The sequence below is a fragment of the Prorops nasuta genome, unplaced genomic scaffold (assembly GCF_024137725.1).
Source record: "Prorops nasuta isolate Cenicafe-Biocafe unplaced genomic scaffold, Cenicafe_Pnas_1.2 PNAS00001, whole genome shotgun sequence".
Taxonomy (NCBI): Eukaryota; Metazoa; Arthropoda; class Insecta; order Hymenoptera; family Bethylidae; genus Prorops; species Prorops nasuta.
Window position 1 is genome coordinate 4,798,023 of NW_027116798.1, and position 27,199 is coordinate 4,825,221.

Genomic DNA, 27,199 nt, shown 5'->3' on the forward strand with positions numbered 1-27,199 from the left:
CCTCATACAGTACATAAATGTTTAAGGAAGGATGAACATTACTATATCATATTATTTTATAGTTGATGAGACGGTAGAGGGCATGTGCTGCATAATATAAACTACTCACCCAAAGTTCCATAAATTTGCTATAGGAAAATATTATGGCACTTTACCCTCTACCCCCGAGACATACAGAAAGGAAGGAGAAGAATTTCAACTTCGGCATATATATAGCTAACAGAGTATGAGATCTCTGGATTGCGTGAACCGATTTTAATGTTTATGGGCTCAAATGAAAGCTCGTTCAAAACCATTTTAAGAAAAGCTTTGCTTAAATCATGATAGTGGATTATTCACAAAGAAAAATCGGTTTGAAAATTAGGACAGCCAAACTTGCTGTATAAGAGAGTAGTGCCTCGACGGCCGTATATACATGTCATTATCTACTTTTTTCTGTACTTGCCGTCGAGACACTACCGTGTCTCTTGATATAAATATATAAAATATAGTATAAGAGCATTTCTGACATATATATATATATATATATATATATAGTCGACATTGTATATGCGATAATGCGATGATAGTCAATCTTTGCATATTGCTTAGTTTTGTAAGAACTGACTGTCATGCAACAACACACAGAAAAAAGTAGCTAATAGCTTTAACTTCAAATATCCCCGTAATTACTTATAATAAAAATATATAAAACATAAGTATATGCAGGCGTAGAAAAGTTTGTAAACACCTATATAAATATCTCGAAGACTGAAGCATTTAAGGGAAACACACGTTATGATTACTAATTCTTAGTATTTAGATGTTTTTATCAGATTAAAAAATCTATAATGCAAGTAATATGAAATATAACATATATTCTTCTTTATTACATATGTTAAATGTATACGATAAAACCAATTGTTTAATGTACCTTTAATTTATACATACATTTATTACTACACAATTTCTATGTATACTTGAATCTCTTTTTAATTTTTAAGAAAATAGAAAGATTTATATTAGAGATGTTTTCGGAAATTTTTATAACAAATGCTATTACAAGTTTAACATAAGTGTATATACAATTACTTACACAACTTCCCCATATTTTGACATATTTCTACTATTTCTGTAATATACGTAACCATCAGGATACAATGTCGAGCCACTCTTTAATATTTTTTCCATTTTTCTCAGCTTTCAAAATATAAATTATAACTATTGACTTTTCGATCGCAGATCTGTCAGATACGAGAAGTTAGATTGGAATAGGTGACGACCCACAATGCACTTTAGGCCATATTTTTCATTATTATTGTTATCTAAGGTAATTCTAAGAAACAAACCTGCGTTTACAAATTTCTCTAGTAACATTGGACGTTTATTTTCAGGGATTAGATTCAGATCTCGGATCAGACTTACCGCAGTGTCGCAAATTACGAAAAAAAATACTATATCACCCTAGAGTAATCCGGATCTAGTGAGGAGGCTTTCGCGAGAGTGAATCCGGATCCAGATTTAAGTAAAGTAATTAGGGCCTATTCAGGTGTGGAAATTTTAGCTGTCATTAGTGGCATTATTCTAATCAACAAAAGGTAAATATTAAATTTCCAATTTGTTTTGCTAAAGATAAAGAAAGAAGTATAATAATCATTAATAATTTTCACTTTTTATATAATATATTAATTTTCTTACATAATTTCTCTTAATAACATATTATTTACAGATTAAACAATGGATTATATGAATTTATGGAATATTTTATTTCAAAATAAGGAGGAGGAAGATAATAATACATCATCTTCCTCCTCATTATTTTGAAATAAAATATTCCATAAATTCATATAATCCATTGTTTAATCTGTAAATAATATGTTATTAAGAGAAATTATGTAAGAAAATTAATATATTATATAAAAAGTGAAAATTATTAATGATTATTATACTTCTTTCTTTATCTTTAGCAAAACAAATTGGAAATTTAATATTTACCTTTTGTTCATTAGAATAATGCCACTAATGACAGCTAAAATTTCCACATCTGAATAGGCCCTAATTACTCTACTTAAATCTGGATCCGGATTCACTCTCGCGAAAGCCTCCTCACTAGATCCGGATTAGTCTAGGGTCATCTAGTTTTTTTTTCGTAAGTTGCGACACTGCGGTAAGTTTCATCCGAGATCTGGATCTAATCCCTGAAAATAAACGTCCATTGGCTGCGTTTCAAAACTTTAGCGCTATGCAAGGTTGCCAAGTGTAGTACTTTCGGTACTACCGTAGTACAGTTGAGCCCAATAATCTTGCGTCAGGTGAGGAGAAGTAGAAATCAGAGGGGCGAAGGGATTTCTAGGGAGTTTGTCCGCAGCTGTCAAATGGCGCGATTAACCCTAAATTTTGGATCGTAAACAAAAATAATATTTTCTTAAAACGATTGCGGAAAAGAAAGAAGTATTTTAATACATAACAGAGAAGAAAAAATATATTAGATGAGTATAAAGTAATAACAAAAATGAAAATTAATGTAAATTTTTAAGGAAATATACTTTGTGGTTATTTTACTTCTGTTACAGGCTAAATCCTATTCTTCATGAGTTTAAATCGCAGGAAAGAAATACTTAAAGACCAATGAATGAAAAAGGACTGATTTATGAAGCATTTCTGTGTGGCCCAGTCATTTCAATAATTGTGACATAATGTTATAATAGTGAAAGTGTAAGCGATTGCTGTGTATACAAAGAAATTTCATTACAAAATAATAATAATTTTGTATGATAATGTTTTGAATCCTATTATTATAAGTTAAAGCTAGTTCAATTAAAATTAATTATTTTTATTTCTTCCTTAACCACACACAGATTATATACGTACAGAGTAATTACATATTCTTGTAGAACCTATCTTTAAGCTAATATAACTAAATTGTAACTATTTTATATCTGCATGTTATAACTATTTGTTTCAATGATTTTTATTATTCAAAGTGAAACAAATTGTATAAATTTTCTACTAATTTCTTATTGATTCGTCACATATGCTTCCACATCTCGTATGACATTTATTTGCCTTGAATGTTCCTTCTTCTTCTAGTTTTCAATGCATATACCAATAATTCTCTGGATATTTTTAAATATGCTCAAATATGCTTATTCTGCTGTCTAATTGTTTCTATAATAATTAAGATGATTGGTAAACTATTGCTGTATTAAATTTGAAGAATGGACACTGGACTTATTGTACTTAAATATGTTTGACCCCTCATCCACCTGATATCTTTTTCTTCTATTTGAGAGGATATTGTCGACCAATACGTTTATATATACTGCTGAGTTCAGCTTGTTTTCAGCTTCAAATTATATTTTCCAGCTACATATTTGGATATCCATTTCCAATATTCAATACTTATTTTATTATTCCTATTTGTTCATGAGACTTATCTGTCCTAAAACCCTAATTTATCCAGTCATCATATGTATATCCTATCATTTTCAGATGATTGACAAATCTTTCTATCAATCCTGACAACATTATAATAAGAGTAAGGAAATAAGAGTATTCTATATTCAAAATGTATATTCAAACACGTTGCTGGAAAACTACTTGAAGCTAAAAAATAAGATGAACTCAGTATTATACACATAACTTTTAAGGAACTTTATCTAATCAAGTATTATGAGAACATATCTCACAGAAAAGAGGCCTAATTTAAATAGCATCGTTCAAATGCCCATTTTCCAAATTTAATAAGACAATGGTTTAACTATCATTCCAATATTTATAAAATTAATTACAAATCAGCATAATCATCTTATCTGCGTGTATTTAAAAACGATAATAAAATTATTGTTATATGTTATAGACTAGAAGAAAATAGTGCAAAGGAGACATAAATATCATACAAGCTAATATGTTCAAGGATGTGACAGACTAATAAGAAATTTGCAGAAACTCTACGTAATTTATCTCACATTCAATAATAAAAATCATTGAAACAAATAGTTATAACATGCAGATATAAAATAGTTACAATTTAGTTATATTAGCTGAAAGATAGGTTCTACAAGAATATGTAATTACTCTGTACGTATATAATCTGTGTGTGGTTAAGGAAGAAATAAAAATAATTAATTTTAATTGAACTAGCTTTAATTTATAATAATAGGAATCAAAACATTATCATACAAAATTATTATTATTTTGTAATAAAATTTCTTTGTATACACAGCAATTGCTTACACTTTCACTATTATAACATTATGTCACAATTATTGAAATGACTGGGCCACACAGAAATGTTTCATAAATCAGTCCTTTTTCATTCATTGGTCTTTAAGTATTTCTTTCCTGCGATTTAAACTCATGAAGAATAGGATTTAGCCTGTAACAGAAATAAAATAACCACAAAGTATATTTCCTTAAAAATTTACATTAATTTTCATTTTTGTTATTAATTTATACTCATCTAATATATTTTTTCTTCTCTGTTATGTATTAAAATCCTTCTTTCTTTTCCGCAATCGTTTTAAGAAAATATTATTTTTGTTTACGATCCAAAATTTAGGGTTAATCGCGCCATTTGACAGCTGCGGACAAACTCCCTAGAAATTCCTTCGCCCCTCTGATTTCTACTTCCCCTCGCCTGACGCAAGATTATTGGGCTCAACTGTACCCAAAAGCGACATATCCTATAGCGTAGTACTATTTTGGGTACTACGCTATAGTCGCTGCTGATACTACTGGTCGGCGGAAATACGTCAGAGGGTAGAGACTGTAGAGGGACCGCAATATAGATATTTCTAATTACTAATTTCAAAATACATAATGCATGGTCCGTGAGCCAAGACAAATGTTAGTATTATTGTATCGTACATACATACCGCAAGTTATAAAGTAATATAAAGAAATAAAGTGACAGTTTTAATCTTACTGACAGCTGATATACTGATGGTATAAGTGAATAAATAAAGTGACGAAATTTGTAAAATGTACATAAAAATAATTTTTAAAAGTATATAAAGGACTGAACATTTTAGATAAGTATAACAATAAATTTTATAATATAAAATGTAAGATATAAATATTTTGTGGTACTTTGTGGGATTTTATTTCAGATTAAACTATAGTAATGTGTTTACTATGTCACTGTGCTGAGGATGGAGCTATGCGGATTTTCAAAATTAAAATAAAGGAATAGACTAAACATAATGTGGTTATTGTGTCATCGTTGAGATTCAAACTATGTTAATTGAGACGGATAATAAAATAAACGAGTGAAAAAACTGGGTAAATACAATAATAAATAAAGAAGCTGACAAATTAGATATATAATATAAAATGTAAAATATTTTATAGTACTTTTTGGGATTTTATTTCAGATTAAATTATAGTAATGTGTTTACTATGTCACTACTGAGGATGGAGCTATGTGGATTGATCATTAAAATGAAAGGAATAGATTCACCATATTATGGTTACTGTGTCATCGCTGAGGATCAAACTGTGTTAATTGAGATGAATATTAAAATAAACAAGTCAACACATTGGGTAAATACGATACAAATAAAGAAGCTGACAGATTACATTTGTAATTTCAAATGTAAGATTTTATATAGTACTTTTTGGGATTTTGTTTCAGATTAAATTATTGTAAAGTGTTTACTATGTCAATGCTGAGAATGGAGCTATGTGGATTGAACATTAAAACAAAAGGAATAGATTCACCATAATGTTGTTTCTGTGTCATCGCTGATGAGGATCAAACTGTGTTAATTGAGACAGACATTAAAATAAATGAGTCAGCAATTTGGGTAAATACAATAATAAATAAAGAAAATGACAGAATAGATATATAATATAAAATGTAAGATGTTTTATAGTACTTTGTGGGATTTTGTTTCAGATTAAATTATAGTAATGTACGTGTGTTTACTGTATCACTGCTGAAGATGAAGCTATGTGGATCGAACATTAAAAAAAAAGAATAGATTCACCATAATGTGGTTACTGTGTCATCGCTGAGGATCAAACTGTGATAATTGAGATGAATATTAAAATAAAGAAGCTGACAGATTAGATATATAATATAACATGTTAGATATTTTACAGTACTTTGTTGGATTTTATTTAAAGTTAATATATGTAAAATAAAATTTTTGTTTTCTTTTTACAATTGTATCTATATTAATTACTATATGTTGCAATCTCTTAAAATTAAGCCTCTGCTTTTATTAGCAAACTAATAGTTCCACACGGCAGTGATGCCAGAATCAAGCTTTTAGCAACAAAAATGAAGATAAGCGCTAGCCAGCAGCAGTATAGAAAATTTAAAGGGAAGCGGCACAAACACAACTATGCCTGGAAAGCATAGGTGTGATTTGGACTTCAGGCAACATTGGCTTTAGAAGAAGAGCAACTACCGCTAACCGTGACATTTTTACGTGTTATCCGTGTGAAGTGGTGCTGCGTTTACCTAAAAAGTCAAAGCAAATAAAAATGCTTTTCCTAAATTGATTTGTAATATTGATAAAATGGTCAAATGTAGCCATTAATTAATTAGATTTGGTAATAAATACAGAAAATGCGTTTTATTATAACAAATGAGTTGAGGTAAAATAAACTCAATGTTTTTATATTAATCTGTTAACAAATGCATTTTTTTATTTATTATTGAGTCCAATAAATTAATGGTTATTAAAAAAAAAATTCCTTGTAATGAAAAAAAAAATGAAAAAATTTTAAACTTCACCAAGACTCGAACACGAGCCCACCGCATGACAAACGACAACCTTACCACCTGCGCTACAGCGCTCACTTGACGTACCAAGAGCAAAACAGCCTTTTAAAGACTGACTACAATTCTTTCACTAACTCGTCATAAACGATCAAGAATTAGCTGCAATAATAAATACATTTATCTCCACAGCATTATTGCACTAAATTTATTATGTTTTTAATTTGAAGCATACATTTTACATGAAGATACGATACTTTAAGGATGTTCATGCAATACTTTAAATACAAAACTATTCATATGCTGGTTTACCATAGTTATTCGACTACATATAACAAATATTATAATATTACTTAATTAATTTATGATAGTTGAGCATATGAATAGTTTTGTATATAGAGTACTGAATAGTTTTAAATTATCATATCTTCATGCAAAATGTATGCTTCAAATTAAAAACAATAAATTTAGTACAATAATGCTATGTAGATAAATGTATTTATTATTACAGCTAATTCTTGATCGTTTATGACGAGTTAGTGAAAGAATTGTAGTCAGTCTTTAAAAGGCTGTTTTGCTCTTGGTACATCAAGTGAGCGCTGTAGCGCAGGCGGTAAGGTTGCCGTTTGTCATGCGGTGGGCTCGTGTTCGAGTCTTGGTGAAGTTTAAAATTTTTTCATTTTTTTTTCATTACAAGAAATTTTTTTTTTAATAACCATTAATTTATTGGACTCAATAATAAATAAAAAAATGCATTTATTAACAGATTAATATAAAAACATTGAGTTTATTTTACCTCAACTCATTTGTTATAATAAAACGCATTTGTTGTATTTATTACCAAATCTAATTAATTAATGGCTACATTTGACCATTTTATCAAAATTAAAAATCAATTTAGTGTGACGAGACGCTTGCTTTGACGCTGCCCTATGCACGATACCGCGTGGTGGGGAGAGCTGTGGCGTACGTGCCGATACCGCGGCCTATACTATAGCGTGCGCCAAGTATAGGGTCCTCGTCATGCCCCTCCCTAACTACCCAGAACGGCCGCTCCGCAGCGCCGATTCCGTTTTCGGCGGCTCAACTGGGTATATAAGACCGAGCTCCGACCCAGTTGAGCATTCCGTACCCAGGAGCTCTCCGGGTATATTCTCCCCAACCTTACTACGCAGGAGTTCTCCGCGTATACCTATCCTTTGCTCAGGAGTTCTCCGAGCACTTCCTGACGCAGGAGTTCTCCGCGTCATCCACCCCGCTCCTTGCCCGATGCCCATGCTAACGGCCGAGTCCAGGAGTTCTCCGGACCAACGGCCATTTTCTTACAGGGATTAATGCCGTTTTATTTACAGCTCCCCCGTTGACCGCCATATTGGCTACTGCCATATTGGCTCCCCGGGCCCTCCCGTGAGGCCATTTACCGTCGCGCCGCCTATCCGAGCCCTTCCGTGTGGCTACCGAGTGCAGCGCCGCCAGCGGGCGAATTTTGTACTAGCGACATAGCGACCGACCCATATGCGAACACACCTGCAGCGGCAGTACACAAACAACACAAACACATATAGGTTAAGGTTGTAAGATCCATGTACCCTAAAAACAGTGTAAATATTTGTTTATTTTATTTATTCCCTGAATAAATTGTTTTTATTATCTACATTAAACGTGTCCATATTTATTTTGATCCTTCTCGGTCAAGCGAACCGAGCGGTTTTCGCGACGATTAAACTCGTCAACAAAACACGTTACATTAGGAAAAGCATTTTTATTTTATTTATTCACTTATACCATAAGTACATCAGCTGTCAGATAGATCAAAGCTGTCACTACTCCTTATTTCTTTATTACACTTTATTTTTCCGTATAAAAAACATTTGTCTTCGTTCACGCCGTTCACGGTGACAGGCTGTGAATATAATATATATAATTTTTGATATATTACGTTCTGCATTTAAGATGGCTACTGACGTATTTCCGCTGGCAGTATACTTTGTGCAGTCTGCATTCCTTATATCAAAATTCACTTACTATAGAGCGTAGTACTATTCAAGATGGCGGACTTGGCAACCTTGTTAGTGGCGGTCATTGTACTTGTTGTCTTTTCTATTCTATTCTTCATGCCAAGAGCGTAAAGGAAAATTTGATATTTTACTTTAAGGTGAGTTATTTTGATGTTATTGTACCATGGTATAAATATGGTCGACTCTTTTTGTGTCAATGTAAAGCAAACTGTACGACCACACAATTTCATATAATACAAAAGAAACAAATCAATAATTTTATAAAAGTAACCCCTCTAACCTATGCAATCTTTTTATTAAAAACGTTATAAGCTACAAGTTTTTCATTTTTAGAGTAAAATGAGACTCTCAAATTTTCGTGAGAACGATTCTGTGTTATTGGTGGGGGATGGTAATTTTTCGTTTTCTGTGAACCTGTGCCAGAAAGATATAAAATTGAATGTCACTGCTTCTTCTTATAAAGAATTTGTTGATCAAAATTCAGAAAAGAAAAACATAGAATATTTAAAGAAATATGGTTTGTGCATCACTTTTATTTTTATACAAAAATTCATTTTTAAGATTCAGTATTTAAAGGTTTTCTATGTTTTTCTTTTGCAGGAATACGAGTCTTTTTAGGGATTGATGCAACCAATTTGCAACAATTCTCTTGTTTAGCAAACAATTCGTATGACAGAATCATTTTCAATTTTCCACATGTTGGTGGTAAAATGAGAATAGATAAGAATAGGGAGCTGTTAAAAAAATTCTTTGTGTCATGTGAGCCATTAATTAAGCCAAATGGTCGCATATTAGTTTCTCTTTGCAAGGGCCAAGGTGGTACATTTTTTGACAATCCAAAACGAAGATGGAATGATACATGGAAAATTGTAGAAATGGCTGCACATGGTAATTTGGTATTAGATAATGTAGAACCTTTTGAATGGAAGCTGTTCAATAATTATACAGTTACTGGTTATCGAGGTTTGGATAAAAAATTTCATACAGCAGGAGCCTTGGTTCATATATTCAGGAAGGTTGAATACCCTTGCCTTAGCAACATCATTATGTCAGAGCATATGGTTCATCAGATGAAAACATCTGTATCTACAGTGTCTTACTCTAATGCTCCATTGTTTGCGTTTCATATCACACTGACAGTGGGTGAAAATTATATGGACAATTTTTTGTATAAAATTTTGTATAATTGTGCAACTTCTATAGTAGAGAATGTACAATTCTTACAATCTTATCATTGTCCTATCAGAAACAAAATCAAAAGAACTTATTCTATACGTTACAGATCTTGTATAGTACCTCTACATAAGGGAAGAATTATAGATATTCATAAAAACATAATTATTAATCTTATAGAAAATGAATTAGATGTACTGGTAGATAAATAAGTCGCAATATGATTACTGTTTTTGTATTTATTAAAAAGAATAAATAATATAAAAGATGTGACAGACTGAAATACTTTTTCCAGATGAGTATATTTGGAGTTTTCAAGCGGTTGCCCTTATACAGAATGCAGAAAAACATTCCAAATCGGTTTGACAAAAGGTTCATGCAAAAATTAATGTTACAGTATTATCTTGATATTTACATGATGTCAACTGAAACTCCGAAACCATTACGCAGCACAAAACCAAAGTCTACAGAACGCGCAATGCAATATTTTATTGATGTTAAACAAGTAAGATGTGAATTTCAAAATCATGTACTAACGTAAGAGAATCTAATATTAAAATTTGCACCCGTGCAACATGAAAATAGCTCAGAGCAATCGGTGGAAAGGGTGGTGATGGAAACGTATCATTTCTTCAACTGTGGGCAAACGATCGCGCAGGTCCGGATGGTGGGAATGGAGGAAACGGCGCTCATGTACTCTTTAAAGTAATTGCATATAAAAACAAATGGTTTACACTTTCAGCATCAAAAATGAATTCCTAAAGCTGGTATATTATCTCTGGTTCAAATATAATACAGATCAATGTGGTATAGTTTCCATAGTATTAAGGAGATCCATTGAGGCCGAATATTTTAACTTCCAATTATGTTCTAAAATTTTAGAAATATTAATATTTTTGTAAGGACCAAACTTATTCATTGAGATCCATTCTATAGCAATAAGAAGCCAATTTTCCAAAAATAAGAAAAATAAATAATGATAAGAATTATATTTGACTCTGCTGTGACAGAAATTACTATATTTATTGAAAAAGTAAGCCTTTACGGCTGTGGATCAGAGCATAATGAGTAATTTGAGATCGAAAAGAAGCTGATATTGCTAACATTTTCGAATATTTTTTACTAAAACCAATTTAGCTGATCGGAAAACAGTTTCGAATCTGTTTTACCGACTCGAACATATATCAGTATATTAAACAAAGACAGGCATATTAGCTATTTCGCTATATTAACCCATTAACGCCCAATCGACCAAATCTGGACTTTTACTTATAGAGTTGAGGTTTCTTAGTAAATCTATGATGTTATGTTGTATTTTAGAGTAAAAATATGTCTTCTATATGATTTTAAGGTAATTTTTGAAGTTTAACTCTTACAAGAAGCAGCAGCAGGTTGATTGCATAAAAATGACTGAAAAAATGCGATTTTGCTTATTTTTGGAACTTCGACCTTTGCTGCTGCTTCTTGTAAGGGTTGAACTTCAAAAATGACCTTAAAATCATATAAAAGACATATTTTTACCCTAAAATACAAGATAATATCATAAATTTACTAAGAAACCTCGACTCTAAGTATAAGTCCAGATTTGGACAATTGGACGTTAATGGGTTAAGAACGTTTATTATCTCTCTATTACTCCTAGCCTAAATATACCAATAAATGCTGCCTACTAATATTCTTGTTGGTAGGGAATTGTATTTCAACAGTGCAGTTACAATTTATTTTCACATGAAAAGAAAGGTTTCTGAAGAATATATGACTCTATCCTCTTTCCTCATGAATCAATGAAACTGTGCATAATTATTTTATCATAATTTGGCCTCTAGAAACCGAGATATTTGAACAAGAAGTACGGATATACCACTCTCAGCGTGCTTAATTGTGAGTTTCTATGTGTTGATCAAAACGAATGAACCAATACATACTAGCTAGTGAGAAAACATTGCTAAGATTCATACATTCGTACAGTTTTATTCAATTTTTTCAGTTTCTAGATGTCACACTGCAATAAAAGATTATGCTGAGTTTCGTTGGTTCATGAAAAAGTGAGGTAGAGCCATACATTTTTCAAAATTGTTTCTTTTCAGCCGAAAATAAACCGTAATTGCACTGTTACAATACAATCTTCTACCAACAGGAATATTAGTGAGCAGAATTTATTAGTGTATTTAAGCTAGGAGTAGTAGGGAGATGACCAGCTAGCGAAATAGCTAATAAATCTGTCATTATCTAATATAGTGATATACGATCGAGTCGGTAAAATAGATAATATACTATTCTTCATTTAGCTGAATTGGTTTTAGCCAAAAATCTTCGACAATTTTAGCAATACCAGCTTGTTTTTGATCGCAAATTACTCATTGCACTCTGGCTCATAACTGTAAAGGCTTATTTTTTAAAATAAATATAGTGATTTGTTTCACAGAATAAAATTTCATTCTTGTTATATTTTATTTTTCATATTTTTTGAAAACGATCTTCTTACCGTTATAGAATGGATTTCAACGAATAAGTTTAGTCCTTACAAAAATGTTAATGTTTCTAAAATTTTAGAAAATAATTGGAAGTTAAAAAATTCGACCTCGATGGATCCCCTTAACTATATTACTATCAGTTGAACTGAGCATGAACTCTTGAGATGAATTCCAAGACTTTATTGAGCCAGGAGGTTTTAATACTTATAATTTAATCATTATTTCTTTATGTTCAGGTGTCTAAAGATGTGAAAGACTTTAGATCTATACCGAGTATTATCAAAGCTCAAGATGGTGAAAAAGGATACAATGACAATTGCTATGGCAAAAATGCTGAGAATTTTATTGTTAAAGTACCTATAGGTACAGTAATACGTAATGCACATGGTAAGATCGTAGTGGATTTAGACAAAGAAGGTCTAGCATTTGTTGCTGCAAGAGGTGGTGCTGGGGGCCATGGAAATACCTTTTTTGTCTCTGCCACTAGACAAACACCCAAAATATGCGAATACGGTGCCTATGGTGAGGATAAGCAATATACTTTGGAAATCAGGAGCATGGCACATTTTGGCTTGGTATGCTCCTCATATCATTTACAGTGATAATAATATACAGTACGTCTTAACTAAAATTTGCTTTCCCTAAAATTTAAAATTTCGCCTAAGTCTGGAAAAGATGTTGAAATAGGTAAATTTTAACTAAAAATAGGATTAAATTATATCTTAGTTTCAATGTTATCCCTTTAATGAAAATTTTACATATTTCAGCATTCTTTTCAAACTTTAAAATAACAGGCGATTTTCGTTGGTGCATATTTTAGTATGAATACACCTATAAACAAGTAAAGGTTTAACAGTGATATGCAGTAATAATATAAACATATGCAGGAATTAACTATCCCGGTAGCAAAATTGGCCCAAATGACGTAAATATGACTGGCTTTCCGGTCATAAGACGTCATTTGGACCAATTTTGCTACCGGGGTATCAACATATTTCACTAATAAATGTACGGTTTTCCGCTTAATCCCAACATTCTAAAAGACAATTTTTTGGATAATTTCAAAGATGATGTTATTCTTTTTAAGTAATGAAGGCCACTGTGATAAATTTTCTTTATATTTTAAATAAGTGCAGCAAGTATTTTGGGGTTTTTTCATTTCTTCTAAGAATTGCATAGGATATTTATAAGCTAAAGCATTTTGAATAATTTTTCGAAGAAAGTATAGAATAAATCTTCTATATTTTTTTATGCAAATTGGGTTTTGGTGAATTTAAATGAAATTTTAGAAATAAATAGTTTGTAATGCTGATCAAAATCAAAGGTATCAGTTTCTGTACTGTTATAACTAATGCAATTTTCACGTATCCTACATACATAGATATGCGCTGATGATGCGTAAATGTGCCCTCCTCCACTCAACTTATTAGGTTCTCTTTGGGCCTGTTTTCGTTGCCTGTACTTTATACTTAAAATAGTATTATGCATATTAAGTATACTGTAGAATTTTTTAATCTAGTGCAAGCTGGGATGTAATTTTCTTGCAATCTCTCTCCGTTAGTTGTTCATTTATTTTCCTACACTTCCATAAAGGCAGAAATAGTCAAAAAGTGAAAGGAAATGTCATCACATTTTGTACATGATTGAAAATCTCTACAGTCTACACATGTATTATGTTACTTTTAGCAGAGATGAAACGGGAGATTGCTCATGCGGGGTCCCTCTACAATCCCTGCCGGGAGGCAGCGCTGATGATCTCCAACGTTCGAAAATTCCATTTCACTCTTAACGCTATCTGTGGGACGCGAATGCGAAGCACCTTGTTATGCACACACACCATTACTTTGGTACGTATGCATGTGCGGCCTGCTTCGATTAACATCGTTCAGCTACGGCGAGCTTCGGTATATGTCAAGTTCGGGAGACAGCGGTATAGTTTTCTCGGATCTCTCTCTCTCTCGATCTCACTTTCGTTTAGATAACGAGTCGAGTCAAATTCCTTTTCGTTCGTCTGCTTCAATCCTTTGTCTTTCATACCCCAGATTCGGGTTCGATTCCATCCAATAACATTTTTTTTTTAATTGTGAAATATTTATATTATGCCATTAACATATTAAAATAAGAAATATGTAAAAATGGGATTTTAATATTTAATAATTACACGCTCAAAACATCTTTATTTAGGTTCACACTTTAAATATTTTTATAAAAATTTTTTTTTTCTTCTATTAATTCAAATAAGTTATTAATGCCTACTATAATTATTCCAAAATTATAAAAAAAGTCGAAGAGGTCTCAAACATCGGTTCACCGGTTTGAAAAGCCGAAACCTTACCACAAACGCTGTAAAAATTCTTATAAATATAAATGATGAACTTGTATAAATGGTATTGCTACAAAAATTCGCGTACTCCCCTTTGTTACACTAATATACCTTCTTTCGATATATTTATACTACTATGAAATTAAATTAAATGTAGGAAAATATTATTAGATTAATTATGACCCTCGACATCTACTATACAGGGTGATTCTTTAACGGCGGGACATAGGAGATTGGTGTTAGATGATTATAGCACCCGGAATGATGAAATCCAAGAACCCTGATTGGTCAATATCGTATAGTGTCAACTTAAAATAGGCCATTACCAATAGTTTGATACAAAAAATGAGACCCATCCGCCATTTTAGTGTAAAAGTGTTTACACACTTTTCGTAAATAGAAGCAGAAGGAAATGAATTAGCTGTCAAAAGTAGTGATTCAGATTAATTTGTGATAAGTGTAACTGGCAAATAAAAGTGATAATTGTAATAAAAAGAGGAGATAGGGAAGAACTTGGTTTTCATAAAATTTGTTATTTAATGTATTAAACATGACTGACTCAATGAGAACTTAAATATGTTTTTCTTTGATGGAAATGGATAACATCTGATAGGTCATTGTGTGCACTGGTATAACAAGAATTTTGAGTTTGCTGTTACAAAAATACACTTGATTATTAAAGAAGATGGAAACGCTGTAATGTAAGGCTTTGACTGAACTCATTGAATCAGTCATGGTTAATACATTAAATAACAAATTTTATGAAAACCAAGTTCTTCCCTATCTCCTCTTTTTATTACAAGCATCACTTTTATTTGCCAAAGTTATACTTATCACAAATTAATCTGAATCACTACTTTTGACAGCTCATTCATTTCCTTCTGCTTCTATTTACGAAAAGTGTGTAAACACTTTTACACCAAAATGGCGGTTGGGTCTCATTTTTTGTATCAAACTATTGGTAATGGCCTATTTTAAGTTGGCACTATACGATATTGACCAATCAGGGTTCTTGGATTTCATCATTCCGGGTGCTATAATCAGCTAACACCAATCTTCTATGTCCCGCCGTTAGAGAATCACCCTGTATTATTTAGACATCATTTAAATTTGAAATAAATCAATTTCGGCATTTTGACTGAATTACTAATTCTGAAGCGTCAAATAATATTTGAAACACAATGTGAAACCAAACATTTCAGTTTTGTGTTTGAATTGCATGCCATTTTATTACCTAATTATTTTTTCGTTTAATTTTAAAACTTAATTTTTATTTCGAAAAAATTGTAGTTTTCGTTCCATTACATGGCTTAACCAGTCATTAGTATCGTTAATATATATTACTCTCCAATTCGCCGCTTCGATTATTTAAAATAATATTTCAGTATAATTATATATATGAGCAATTCCACCAATTCGGGAACTGGTTTACCGACGCACATCCCAGATTTTTTTGATATTCTCAGATCTTGTACTCTTTATCGAAAAATGATTCTCTAATTTTTTTCAGAATTTTTTATCCATTATTTACGACGTGGTTATATTGGAAAGTTTTTGATTTTAAGTACGTCCTATCTTTTAATTTATTTAGTATACTTTTTTAAATAACTTAATAAATTTTCTTCACACATGATTTCCATGTAAAAAAATCTCACCTTTCAGTGGAATAATTGTTCTTCTAGTAACATCACTTTATACCGAAGAAATTCACGTTTAAAGTATAAAAATCAATTTTTCAGGAAATGCGTATTTTTTTCGTAAAGTTGAGAAAAATTCACATGGAACCTGTAACTTTCAAAATGGGATTCCTATTAAAACTCGTCGAATCGATAATAATAAAAAAAAATAAATAATAAATATTTTACCGCAAGTATTATGGACTATCTCGATTCTTAAGGACTTTTTTTCCAAGTATGACACCAGAGCCTCTAATATTTATTCGAAATGACTTAATTTTATTACTGTAAGTGCCGGTGTTTTTGCGTAAAAATCGGGATTACGTAGGAGTACCAGTTTCAATTTTTTTAATTACGGTCATAGCTCCCCCAATGTGTTTTTTCTACTCTGTATATCATGTTTTATATTTAAATCAACTTCAAACCTACAAATTTTAAACTTTAAACTTTCAAAACAAGAGTTTATTTAGGGTTGGGGAACAAAAAATTTAAATTGGTACTCACTACGTAATCCCGATTTTTACGCAAAAACACCGGCTCTGACAGTAATAAAATTAAGTCATTTCGAATAAATATTACAGGCTCTAGTGTCATACTTGGAAAAAAAGTCCATAAGAATCGAGATAGTCCATAATACTTGCGGTAAACTATTTATTATTTCTTTTTTTTTATTTTATTATTATCGATTCGACGAGTTTTAATAGGAATCCCATTTTGAAAGTTAAGGTTCCATGTGAAATTTTCTCAACTTTACGAAAAAAATACTAAAAAAAAAATACACATTTCCTGAAAAATTGATTTTTATGCCTTAAACGTTAATTTCTTCAGTATAAAGTTATGTTACTAGAAGAACAATTATTCCACTGGAAAGGTGAGATTTGTTTACATGGAAATCATGTGTGAAAAAAATTTATTAAGTTATTTGAAAAAGTATAGAAAATAAATTAAAAGATAGGACGTACTTAAAATCAAAAACTTCCCAATATAATCACGTCGTAAATAATGGATAAAAAATCCTGAAGAAAATTAGAGATTCATTTTTCGATAAAGAGTACAAGATCTGAAAATATCAAGAAAATCTGGGATGTGCGTCGGTAAACCAGTTCCCGAATTGGTGGAATTGCTCATATATATATACAAATTTATTATTTTTAACATACAGTTATTAATTAAACAGAAAAAATTAATATTTGATGTCTCTGTAAATTAATTTAAAAGTCAAAACTGCGAATTTGTAGAAAATGTATTATCCATTAAAATGCGACGCGTTAAAACATGTAATGGAACGAAAAATACAATTTTTTCGAAAGAAAAACCAACTTCTACAGGGAAATGAAAGATACGTAGGTAATAAAATGGAATGCCATTCAAACACAAAACTGAAATGTTTTGTTTCACATTGTGTTTTAAATATTATTTGACGCTTCAGAATTAGTAATTCAGTCAAAATGCCGAAATTGATTTATTTCAAATTTAAATGATGTTTAAATAATATAGTAGATGTCGAGGGTCATAATTAATTTAATAATATTTTTCTACATTTAGTTTAATTTCATAGTAGTATAAATATATCGAAAGAAGGTATATTAGTGTAATAAAGGGGAGTACGCGAATTTTTGTAGCAATACCATTTATACAAGTTTATCATTTATGTTTATAAGATTTTTACAGCGCTTGTGGTAAGGTTTCGGCTTTTCAAACCGGTGAACCGAGGTTTGAGACCTCTTCGGCTCTTTTCCTTTTTTAATAATTTTGGAATATTTATAGTAAGCATTAATAAATTATTTGTATTAATAATAAAAAAAGAATTTTGTAAGAATATTTAAGGTGTGAGACAAAATAAAGATGTTTTGAGCGCGTAACTATTAAATATTAAAGTCCCATTTTTACATATTTCTAATCTAATATGTTAATGGCAAGATATACATATTTCACATATAAAAGAGAAGAAAAGTTATTGGATGGAATCGAACTTGAATCTGGGGTATGAAAGGCAGGATTGAAGCAGACGAACGAAAAGGAATTTTACTCGACTTGTTGGCTAAACGAAAGTGAGATCGAGAGGGAGAGAGAGATTCGAGAAAACTATGTCGCTCTCTCTCGAACTCGACGTATAACGAGGCTGTCCGAAGCTGAACGATGTTAATCGAAGGAGGCCGCACACGTACAGGGTTTTTCTCTAACAGCGGAACATAGGATTATATTATTTAACTATAGCAATGAAGCACTTACTATACATTATTATAATTAATAAAAGCGTAGATAGTTACAATTTAATGGTCATTTTTGTTTAATTGCTTTTATTATTCATTATAAATGTCATTTTACTCAATTAATCTTGGTTATTACGTTTAATATTTAAATTAAATGGAAAACAGTAATTTGACTATAGTAAAATTTACTATAGTCAAATAACACGAAATCTATGTTCTGCTGTTAGATAAAAACCCTGTATTCGCACCAAAGGAATGGTGCGCTACATAACAAAATGTTCCGTACTTGCATCTGACAGATGGCGTTAGGGGTAAAATGGAATTCTCGAGCGTTTGAGATCATCAGCGCCACCTACCGGCAGAGATGGCTGTGTGCGGCACCCCAAGGATCGGGTAGGTACTCATTAGATGAAACCAAGCTTAAGGAGGTAGTCTAATGTGACCGACTCTAAGGACGTTTATTTTCAGGGATTAGATCCAGATCTCGGATCAAACTTAACGCAGTGTCGCAACTTACGAAAAAAAATACTAGATCACCCTAGACTAATCCGGATCTAGTGAGGAGGCTTTCGCGAGAGTGAATCCGGATCCAGATTTAAGTAGAGTAATTAGGGCCTATTCAGGTGTGGAAATTTTAGCTGTCATTAGTGGCATTATTCTAATCAACAAAAGGTAAATATTAAATGTCCAATTTGTTTTGCTAAAGATAAAGAAAGAAGTATAATAATCATTAATAATTTTCACTTTTTATATAATATATTAATTTTATTACATAATTTCTCTTAATAACATATTATTTACAGATTAAACAATGGATTATATGAATTTATGGAATATTTTATTTGAAAATGATGAGGAGGAAAATAATAATACATCATCTTCCTCCTCATCATTTTCAAATAAAATATTCCATAAATTCATATAATCCATTGTTTAATCTGTAAATAATATGTTATTAAGAGAAATTATGTAATAAAATTAATATATTATATAAAAAGTGAAAATTATTAATGATTATTATACTTCTTTCTTTATCTTTAGCAAAACAAATTGGACATTTAATATTTACCTTTTGTTGATTAGAATAATGCCACTAATGACAGCTAAAATTTCCACACCTGAATAGACCCTAATTACTCTACTTAAATCTGGATCCGGATTCACTCTCGCGAAAGCCTCCTCACTAGATCCGGATTAGTCTAGGGTGATCTAGTATTTTTTTTCGTAAGCTGCGACACTGCGGTAAGTCTGATCCGATATCTGGATCTAATCCCTGAAAATAAACGTCCTAAAATTGGTCATTTTCAATCATTTTTTTCCCTGGAACTGTTGGATGTAACTAAGCACTTTTTTTTTCTTGGAAAGGAATATCTTAGGAGAATAAGCAACAATTGTTTTAATCATTAATAAACATTCTAGAATTTATTTATTTGCATCCTCTTAATGTACTGTAACAAAAATTTGTATCGCTGGCATAGGTGATTCCATCCCTCCTGGATATCTGAAGCAAAAAATTGATGAAGTTTCTTATTCTGTAATAGTGTCGCTATCGTCGGAACCTCGGTTTTTAAATTTCATTGCAAAATAACAAAATGGTGACGATTTTTGCATGAGAGAAGAAAAAAACCTGTTTTTTTTCTGTAATTAATATAATATTGTGTTAGAATCAAAATTTTCAGACGATCGAAGTTTCGACGATAGCCATGAATATACTGAATAATGTGTCAAAATTTGAAGTTTGATATCTTTAACCGTTTTCTTGAAATCACATGCGCCAGGTTAAAAAATGTAATTTCGAGAAAAACGCGCTTAAAGTTTTACCAAGCGAAGACTTATAAGAATTGTACCTTTACGGATTAGTCAGCAATAAACTTTCGTAGTGAAAAGAGACGTCCTTAGCACATCATATATGTATATATATACAAACAAATATAAATACAAAACAACTGTTTTTATTCTTTAATCTGTGTATCTGCTGCGAAACTCCAGTTCGCGCTGAAGGACGCGCTATTAAAACGTCTGATTAGAGCCGCTATAGGGATCAAAAAATGGAGGAATCGGCTTAACCGATTGTAAGGTATCAATTTTATGATAATAAATTAGCGAAAAATGAAATAAAAAAAAAACGATTTTTTAACCCGTCACATTAGACGATCCCCTTAAGCGCTGTTTTCGATACTATCAAGTTGTCTTACTCTAACCTTCAACACTTACATAACCTGAGTCTTTGTCTTAAGTAAATGCTGAGCTCAATTTCAAGCTTAGTTTCATCCATCGACCCGAACCCTAAGTGTAATCTCCCGTTTCATCTCTGCTGGAATTCAAGTTCTGTTTATAAATCCCGGACAAACGTTTGCGATCACTAGTGCTAACTACCGGCGGGGATTGTTACGAAATTCCGCATGAGCAACCCCCCGTTTCATCTGTGGTATGGAACACACCTAGTCTTTCACTTATCATTTCAAAAAAATGTCTTCGTAAACAACTAGGTAAAATATTAAATTTGAAAGTAGTTTTGGTGGTCTGTTAAAAGATATGCAAATATACGGGTGTTTCAGATAAAACGCCCCAGACCATTGACATAACATGCTGTTTAACGTCGTAACTACAAGAGTAAGCTGTTTATGCTATAAGACTTTTTTGAAGCGTCTTTTGATTTGCGTTCAAAAAGATCTTATAATAAAAATTGCTATCTCCTACAGTTACGAAGTTAAACAGCATATTATATCAATGTTATGTCAATTATCTGGGGGCGTTTTATCTGAAACACCCTGCACATGAATAAAGAATTCCATTTAAAAAATATAAATTGACGTACACGCAGCTGTCAAACGACGTTTCAATACCGAATCAATGAACCTGTCATCTCCTTTAAATCTAAGATAAAGCTCATTTTTGTTTCTTTCATACTTTTTAAAATAATCAGCAGCAAATTATAACATGAAAACGACACACTTATGTGCGTACGGTGTGCGACTATAGCCCATTAAAGTGTAACTTGTTAAGGCTACATCTGTTTACAGATTGGACTGCCAAACGCGGGAAAAAGTACTCTGTTAAGAGCAATATCCCGCGCTAGACCGAAAGTAGCTGCTTATCCATTTACCACTTTAAAGCCTCATATAGGTATGGTTCTATACGATGACTACGAGCAGGTTGCTGGTAATATTCTAAACATTTTTTTCTTGAATTTATGTTTTGTTTCCCTCTGCCTTTAACTAGACCCGTTCATAAATTAATAATTTTATAATTCAGTTGCTGATCTTCCGGGTTTAATAGAAGAGTCGCACAAGAACAAGGGTTTAGGAATCGTATTCTTGAAGCATGCAGAACGATGTCGTGTGTTATTATATATACTGGATCTTAGTCAAGATGAACCTTGGCATGACCTGAAAATTTTAAGACATGAAATTAAACAATTCAGTAAACAACTAGAGAAACGCCGGTTTATCATAGTAGCAAATAAAGTTGATCTTCCAAATTCACTGGTAAATTTCACAAATAGAATACAGGGTTTTTCTCTAACAGCGGAACATAGGAGATTTCGTGTTATTTGATTATAGTAAATTTTACTATAGTCAAATTACCATTTACCATTTAATTTAAATATTAAACGTAGTAACCAAAATTAATTGAGTAAAATGATATTTATAATAAATAATAGAAGCAATTAAACTAAAATAACCATTAAATCGTAACTATCTACGCTTTTATTAATTACAATAATGTATAATAAGTGCTTCATTGCTATAGTTAAATAGCATAATCCTATGTTCCGCTGTTAGAGAAAAACCCTGTATAAATAATGGGATAAACTTATTATTACAAAATTTTTTTTTTTTTTTTTTAGAAAAATCTGGAGATACTAATGGAAAAAACTAATCTACCTATTATACCGGTATCTGCCAAAAAGGGTACAAATATAAGCATGTTGTTGCGTAAAATGAGAGAATCTTATGACGAAGATCAGAAAAAGCGCGATTCCGAAATATAATTTGTATTAGACTTATTTTTTATAAGCCTTCTATCTTTAGGTATTTGTATAAAACTGCTGAATAAATTTATTATACTCGAATCTTAATTTTTCAGTAATCAAGCAGCAGAGAGTGAACTAATTTGTGATTTCCGTAATTTTTAGCTGCTGAAAAGTGAGAAATCATCCGTTAATTTTTTTTATCACAAATATTACGTTATAATCTAAAATATTCCTACATAATGGCATTAAAACAGTAAAGATAAAAATATTCACAATGGACAATGATTAACTTATTCAAAATGTTTTTCCACCAAGAAGTTTTTCGGTTTTTAAATATAAGAGTGAATTCATTTTTTCAAAATTTTACTGTTTTACCAACTGAACCACTGATACATTTGCTGCATGCATTCTATTTGGGTAGAGCATGGAGGTACGAAGTACCTGGAAAGAGTATAAAGGCCAACTTTTAGCGAGAGGGCCGAAAGGTAAGACGTAAGGGGGAAGAGGTTGTCCGACATTTTGTTTTGTTCATGTGACGTCATTATGACGTGTTTGTGAATATATATATGTTGTTTTGTGCATTGAACAACAGTGAACGGAGACAATACAAATAACGTAGTACGTCGTGTTAGACTTTCAGTCAACTGAGAAGACGGGAGATAGTGGGAAAAGGGTGAATCAACGGAACTACATTTTGCTTTTGCCTATATTTATTTATTTTATCTGAGTTCACGGTTGTTCTATGCACAAAACAACATATATATATTTATATATATATATATGTTCACAAACACGTCATAATGACATAACATGAACAAAACAAAATGTCGGATAGCTTCCTTCCCCTTCCGTCTTACCTTTCAGCCCCGCAGGCTAGCGCTCTCTCCAGGTACTTCGTACCTCCATGGGGTAGAGGTTGAAGTGTCCTGGGCAGTCCTGGGCCCTGGCCCCTGAGTCATGTCGATAGATAAAACTAAGGACGTTTATTTTCAGAGAGCAGATACGGATCACGGATCAGACTTGTCGCAGAATTGCACCTTACGAAAAAATATCCCATACAACCCTAGACTAACCCGGAACTATAGTGAGGACTGAGGAAGCTTCCGCGAGTGACGATTCTGTAACTCTTCGCGACAACTTTCGGTATCGTTAAGTGCAGTTACCGACAGAAATCGCTAAGTGCGATTCTGTAACTCAGAGTCAGCGATGATTGTCGCTTGTAATGTCGGTACTGTCGGTAACCTACCGAATCCTACCGAATAAACGTACCTTTCCCCTTTTTAAGAAAACTCTCAGTTCAATCTTAGTTAAGCGACGGAGTTACGAACAATTGAAGTTAATATAAATTGTACTAAACCGAATCATTTAGCTGAGAATTGATATTTCACTGACTTTTTTATTGAAAGGAAAACTAATAATATCGTTATAACTTAACAACGACCGAGATAGATGTCGCTAGAGGTTCAACGGTACTAATATAAAATTTATCCGACGAATAACTTTAATAAACCTTTGCTTTTCCTTGGACGCATTCCACCAAAAACTCACAATTACTCGTAATAAATAATATATACCACATCAACTATTATATTGTGAGTGTTTTTGGCCTCAAGTGGGTCACGGTCGTGCATACAGGTCTGGAAACTCCAGTGGGGGGGGGGGGGGGGGTATTGCTTAATGGTTGAAATTTAAATTATTAATTTGGCCACCAGACGTCGTTGCGATCTAAAAGTGTTTTAGCATATACGTATTTATAATGTAATAATAGAGATGTATAAATTCAAATCAATATTTCAAATCTGTATCTTACATGGAATATGTATATAAAAAATATTAAATAATACAAAATTGGATTTAGTCAAATATATTCTTTATTTATATGAAATATAAGAATTTATAACAAAGGCATAAATAATTATAAATACACAACAGCTCAACAACTTTATGTTTTGAAAAACAATGAAAAATTATTTAAAGCATGCAAATTGGTCGTAAAACTTACCCTATTGGGTAGATAATTTGGATAATTTCTTTCTAGCTGCAAATAACTTTTTAATTTTTAGGTTTTCTTGGTGGACAAATTGTCTCATTCGCATTCTTATATAGTAAAATAAACAATATGATATGATATCTGAAGCGTGATCTTTACAGGGAAAAGTAAAGTTATAATTACTTAAAACTTCTTCTAATGTAGATTCGAAAACATCACTTTTCGAGGCATGCTTTATAAAACATTTTTCCACATAAATAATCAATTTGAAAAATTTTTGATTAGGATACAATAATCTACCACGATTTTTGACGTCAACTAAACCAGTTATGGCAGATGAAAAGGCATCAACATCTATAATGGAATTTTTACAAATTGCACACGTATCATATTTAGTCATTAACTTTTTGCAAAGATATCCTGAAACAAAAATATTAGTAGAAAAAATTAGATGATAAAAATTGAATTGAAGAAAGTAAAAAATATTTAATATAAATAAGTTAGTGTAAGATGGTAACTATGTTAGATAAAGAGCTACGAAGAAGTAATGTACTACTTTAGACATAGGAAAAATCATGCTTAAAAATTTAAAAGATGTATATTTTTTTAACAAATAAGTGAAACCTGTGGTATAATAAATTATACAATCCAAAAGAGGAGCAAGGGAATAGTCGTGGGCATTTAAGGATTTTGTTAGATCATCTACTTCTAAATCTTCCGTTTTTAAAATTAAATCCAATTTTATTTTTATGTCTGTTAAATGTTTTTTAGTTAGGAATTCATTGGAGTCTTTATATGCAGATAATAATTCATGGAATGAAATTAATGTAGGTGGAACATCTTTTTCAATTATAGTACAATTGCCATATTTTGGCGGTTTTATTAAACTATAAAATGACAGTATTTTATATAACTGTAAAAATGTGGGACAAGTCGGATGATCATTACATCCAGCAGCTTGTCTCACAGTACCAAAAAATTTCTGTAAATTTAAGATAATAACAGCTTTAATGCACACAAAGACAAATTTTCTATTAGTCGAATTATAAGTGAAACACTGTGCACAGGATACATAAATAAATATCTTATAATATACCTCCAAATTATCCTGATTAACTTTTCCGGTTAATAAATACTTAAAATCAAAGTTTTCAATTAAATAATGACAAAGGTCTATTGTCGATATTAGAGATGTTCGGAATGCATTCGCCGTTTCCATTGTTAAAAACTCATCCATATATATGTCATTGGTTTTTAAAGCAGATTCCCAATCATTCAACCCTTTAGTGAATCTTTCAAAATCTACAAAATGTTAAATATTAAATGAAAAAAACATTTATTTTTATAAATTTTAAAATTAAACGCTGAAAATGTTAATTATGAGACTGATTTTTTATGTACAATGACCGGCAGAAATGGCGTCCCTTGATGCGTTTAGGAACCGCATTTTAGGATCCTTCACTGTATACTCAATTCTGCTAGGCGGAGATAGGGGAATGGAACGCGATAACTATAGTAGTTAGTTTATCTCGCTCTAAATGCGTGAGTGCGAGAGAGAGAGCTTTATACGGCATAGCAGGGCAAGCCAGGCGTCCCGAGGCTTATTTCTATCTGTGCCATTGCCTATGGCTATCTCTCTCGCTCGGTAAGAATCATTCGTCCGTCCTTGTTTAGGTCAGTTCTACGCCAATGGATACTCTCTAAAGAAGATTTTCTAACAAAAAAAAAGATAGTAATGCTTTTAAAACGAAAAAAAAAATATCTCCCGCGGCATTCGAACCACCGACAAAAGCGCTCTAACTAATCTTCGAGGCAAGCGACCTAGCCACTGAGCCACGAACTCTTCATGACCATTGATCAAGATTTCTTCAATGTAAATGATATTTTAAACTGAAGGATATTGAGATATATTATTATCAATGTGTAACGATTATAAAAATATTTCTCTAATAATAATTAGTTAAGTGTGCGCGTTTAGGATATTATTCTATACATGTTAAAATTTAAAAGAAATAACTCTTCTTAGTCTGATTAATAAACGAGTGAAATTTATTAATTAAAATTATGTTATATTTACAAGAAAAGTTACATAAGTGGATACCAGTAGTATTCTTATATATATAATATGTAACTATTTATTGTTAATCTGGGGCAAAATTAGCCTGACAATAAACTGAAACGTTTCTCTGTAAAATTGAGTTTATTATATTATAAGAATATTTACGCTAATTACAACTTAAATATAAGATAATTTACAAACCTGTAAAATTGAGAAACAACATTCAATGTTTATTGATTACAATCTTGTCTCTCACAGATTACAATTAATACTAACGACTTATTTTAACTTAGAGATCTTCCTCTGAGAGCGTGATGTTTACTTTCTAATCCGCTTAGTCATTTTCTCTTATCACATGTTATATCTATCAATACTCTACCTTATCGACCTAACGCGGTAAAATTCAAATACGTAAGAAGTATACTTCTTATATCTCCCCCCCCTCGGGAGAGAGAAACGATTTCGGTGGCTCACTCTGTGTCGACTTCCAGTGGAGTTAGTTTTGAGTAGTGAAAGATGTTAGATTCTTCTTTCTTGTGTCCAGTGTTGATTTTGAACATTGTCTCAGAGATTTTTTCTAATATTTTA

At 31.5% G+C, this 27,199-nt stretch overlaps 2 protein-coding genes and 1 long non-coding RNA gene across 7 annotated transcripts; 2 read left to right on the forward strand and 1 right to left on the reverse strand.

The window, feature by feature from the left end:
* The first annotated feature begins 4,831 nt into the window (after positions 1 to 4,831).
* LOC136774173 (uncharacterized) lies at positions 4,832 to 5,760 on the forward strand. The gene is made up of 3 exons (XR_010822749.1): positions 4,832 to 5,262; positions 5,355 to 5,523; positions 5,615 to 5,760. It is a non-coding gene; the product is annotated as an uncharacterized lncRNA (long non-coding RNA).
* A 3,000-nt stretch (positions 5,761 to 8,760) lies between these two features.
* On the forward strand, positions 8,761 to 24,196 carry LOC136775080 (mitochondrial ribosome-associated GTPase 2). Of its 5 annotated transcripts, XM_066729654.1 has the most exons (11): positions 8,761 to 8,864; positions 9,061 to 9,244; positions 9,328 to 9,615; positions 10,196 to 10,405; positions 10,486 to 10,605; positions 12,611 to 12,949; positions 21,610 to 21,748; positions 21,842 to 22,074; positions 22,437 to 22,583; positions 22,676 to 22,734; positions 23,556 to 24,196. In XM_066729654.1, exons 3-9 carry the CDS (start codon positions 9,613 to 9,615, stop codon positions 22,578 to 22,580), a joined length of 1,188 nt encoding a protein of 395 aa, XP_066585751.1. In that variant the 5' UTR covers positions 8,761 to 8,864; positions 9,061 to 9,244; positions 9,328 to 9,612; the 3' UTR covers positions 22,581 to 22,583; positions 22,676 to 22,734; positions 23,556 to 24,196. The 5 variants fall into 5 exon arrangements, with proteins under 5 accessions (XP_066585751.1, XP_066585678.1, XP_066585837.1 ...); XM_066729581.1 differs by having other exon boundaries at positions 22,437 to 22,734; XM_066729740.1 differs by lacking the exon at positions 22,676 to 22,734 and having other exon boundaries at positions 22,437 to 22,620; positions 23,556 to 23,682.
* A 52-nt stretch (positions 24,197 to 24,248) lies between these two features.
* On the reverse strand, positions 24,249 to 26,711 carry LOC136775309 (uncharacterized). The gene is made up of 2 exons (XM_066730014.1): positions 25,177 to 26,711; positions 24,249 to 24,972 (listed from the first exon to the last, which is right to left on the reverse strand). Exons 1-2 carry the CDS (start codon positions 25,787 to 25,789, stop codon positions 24,566 to 24,568), a joined length of 1,020 nt encoding a protein of 339 aa, XP_066586111.1. The 5' UTR covers positions 25,790 to 26,711; the 3' UTR covers positions 24,249 to 24,565.
* Positions 26,712 to 27,199: the final 488 nt, after the last annotated feature.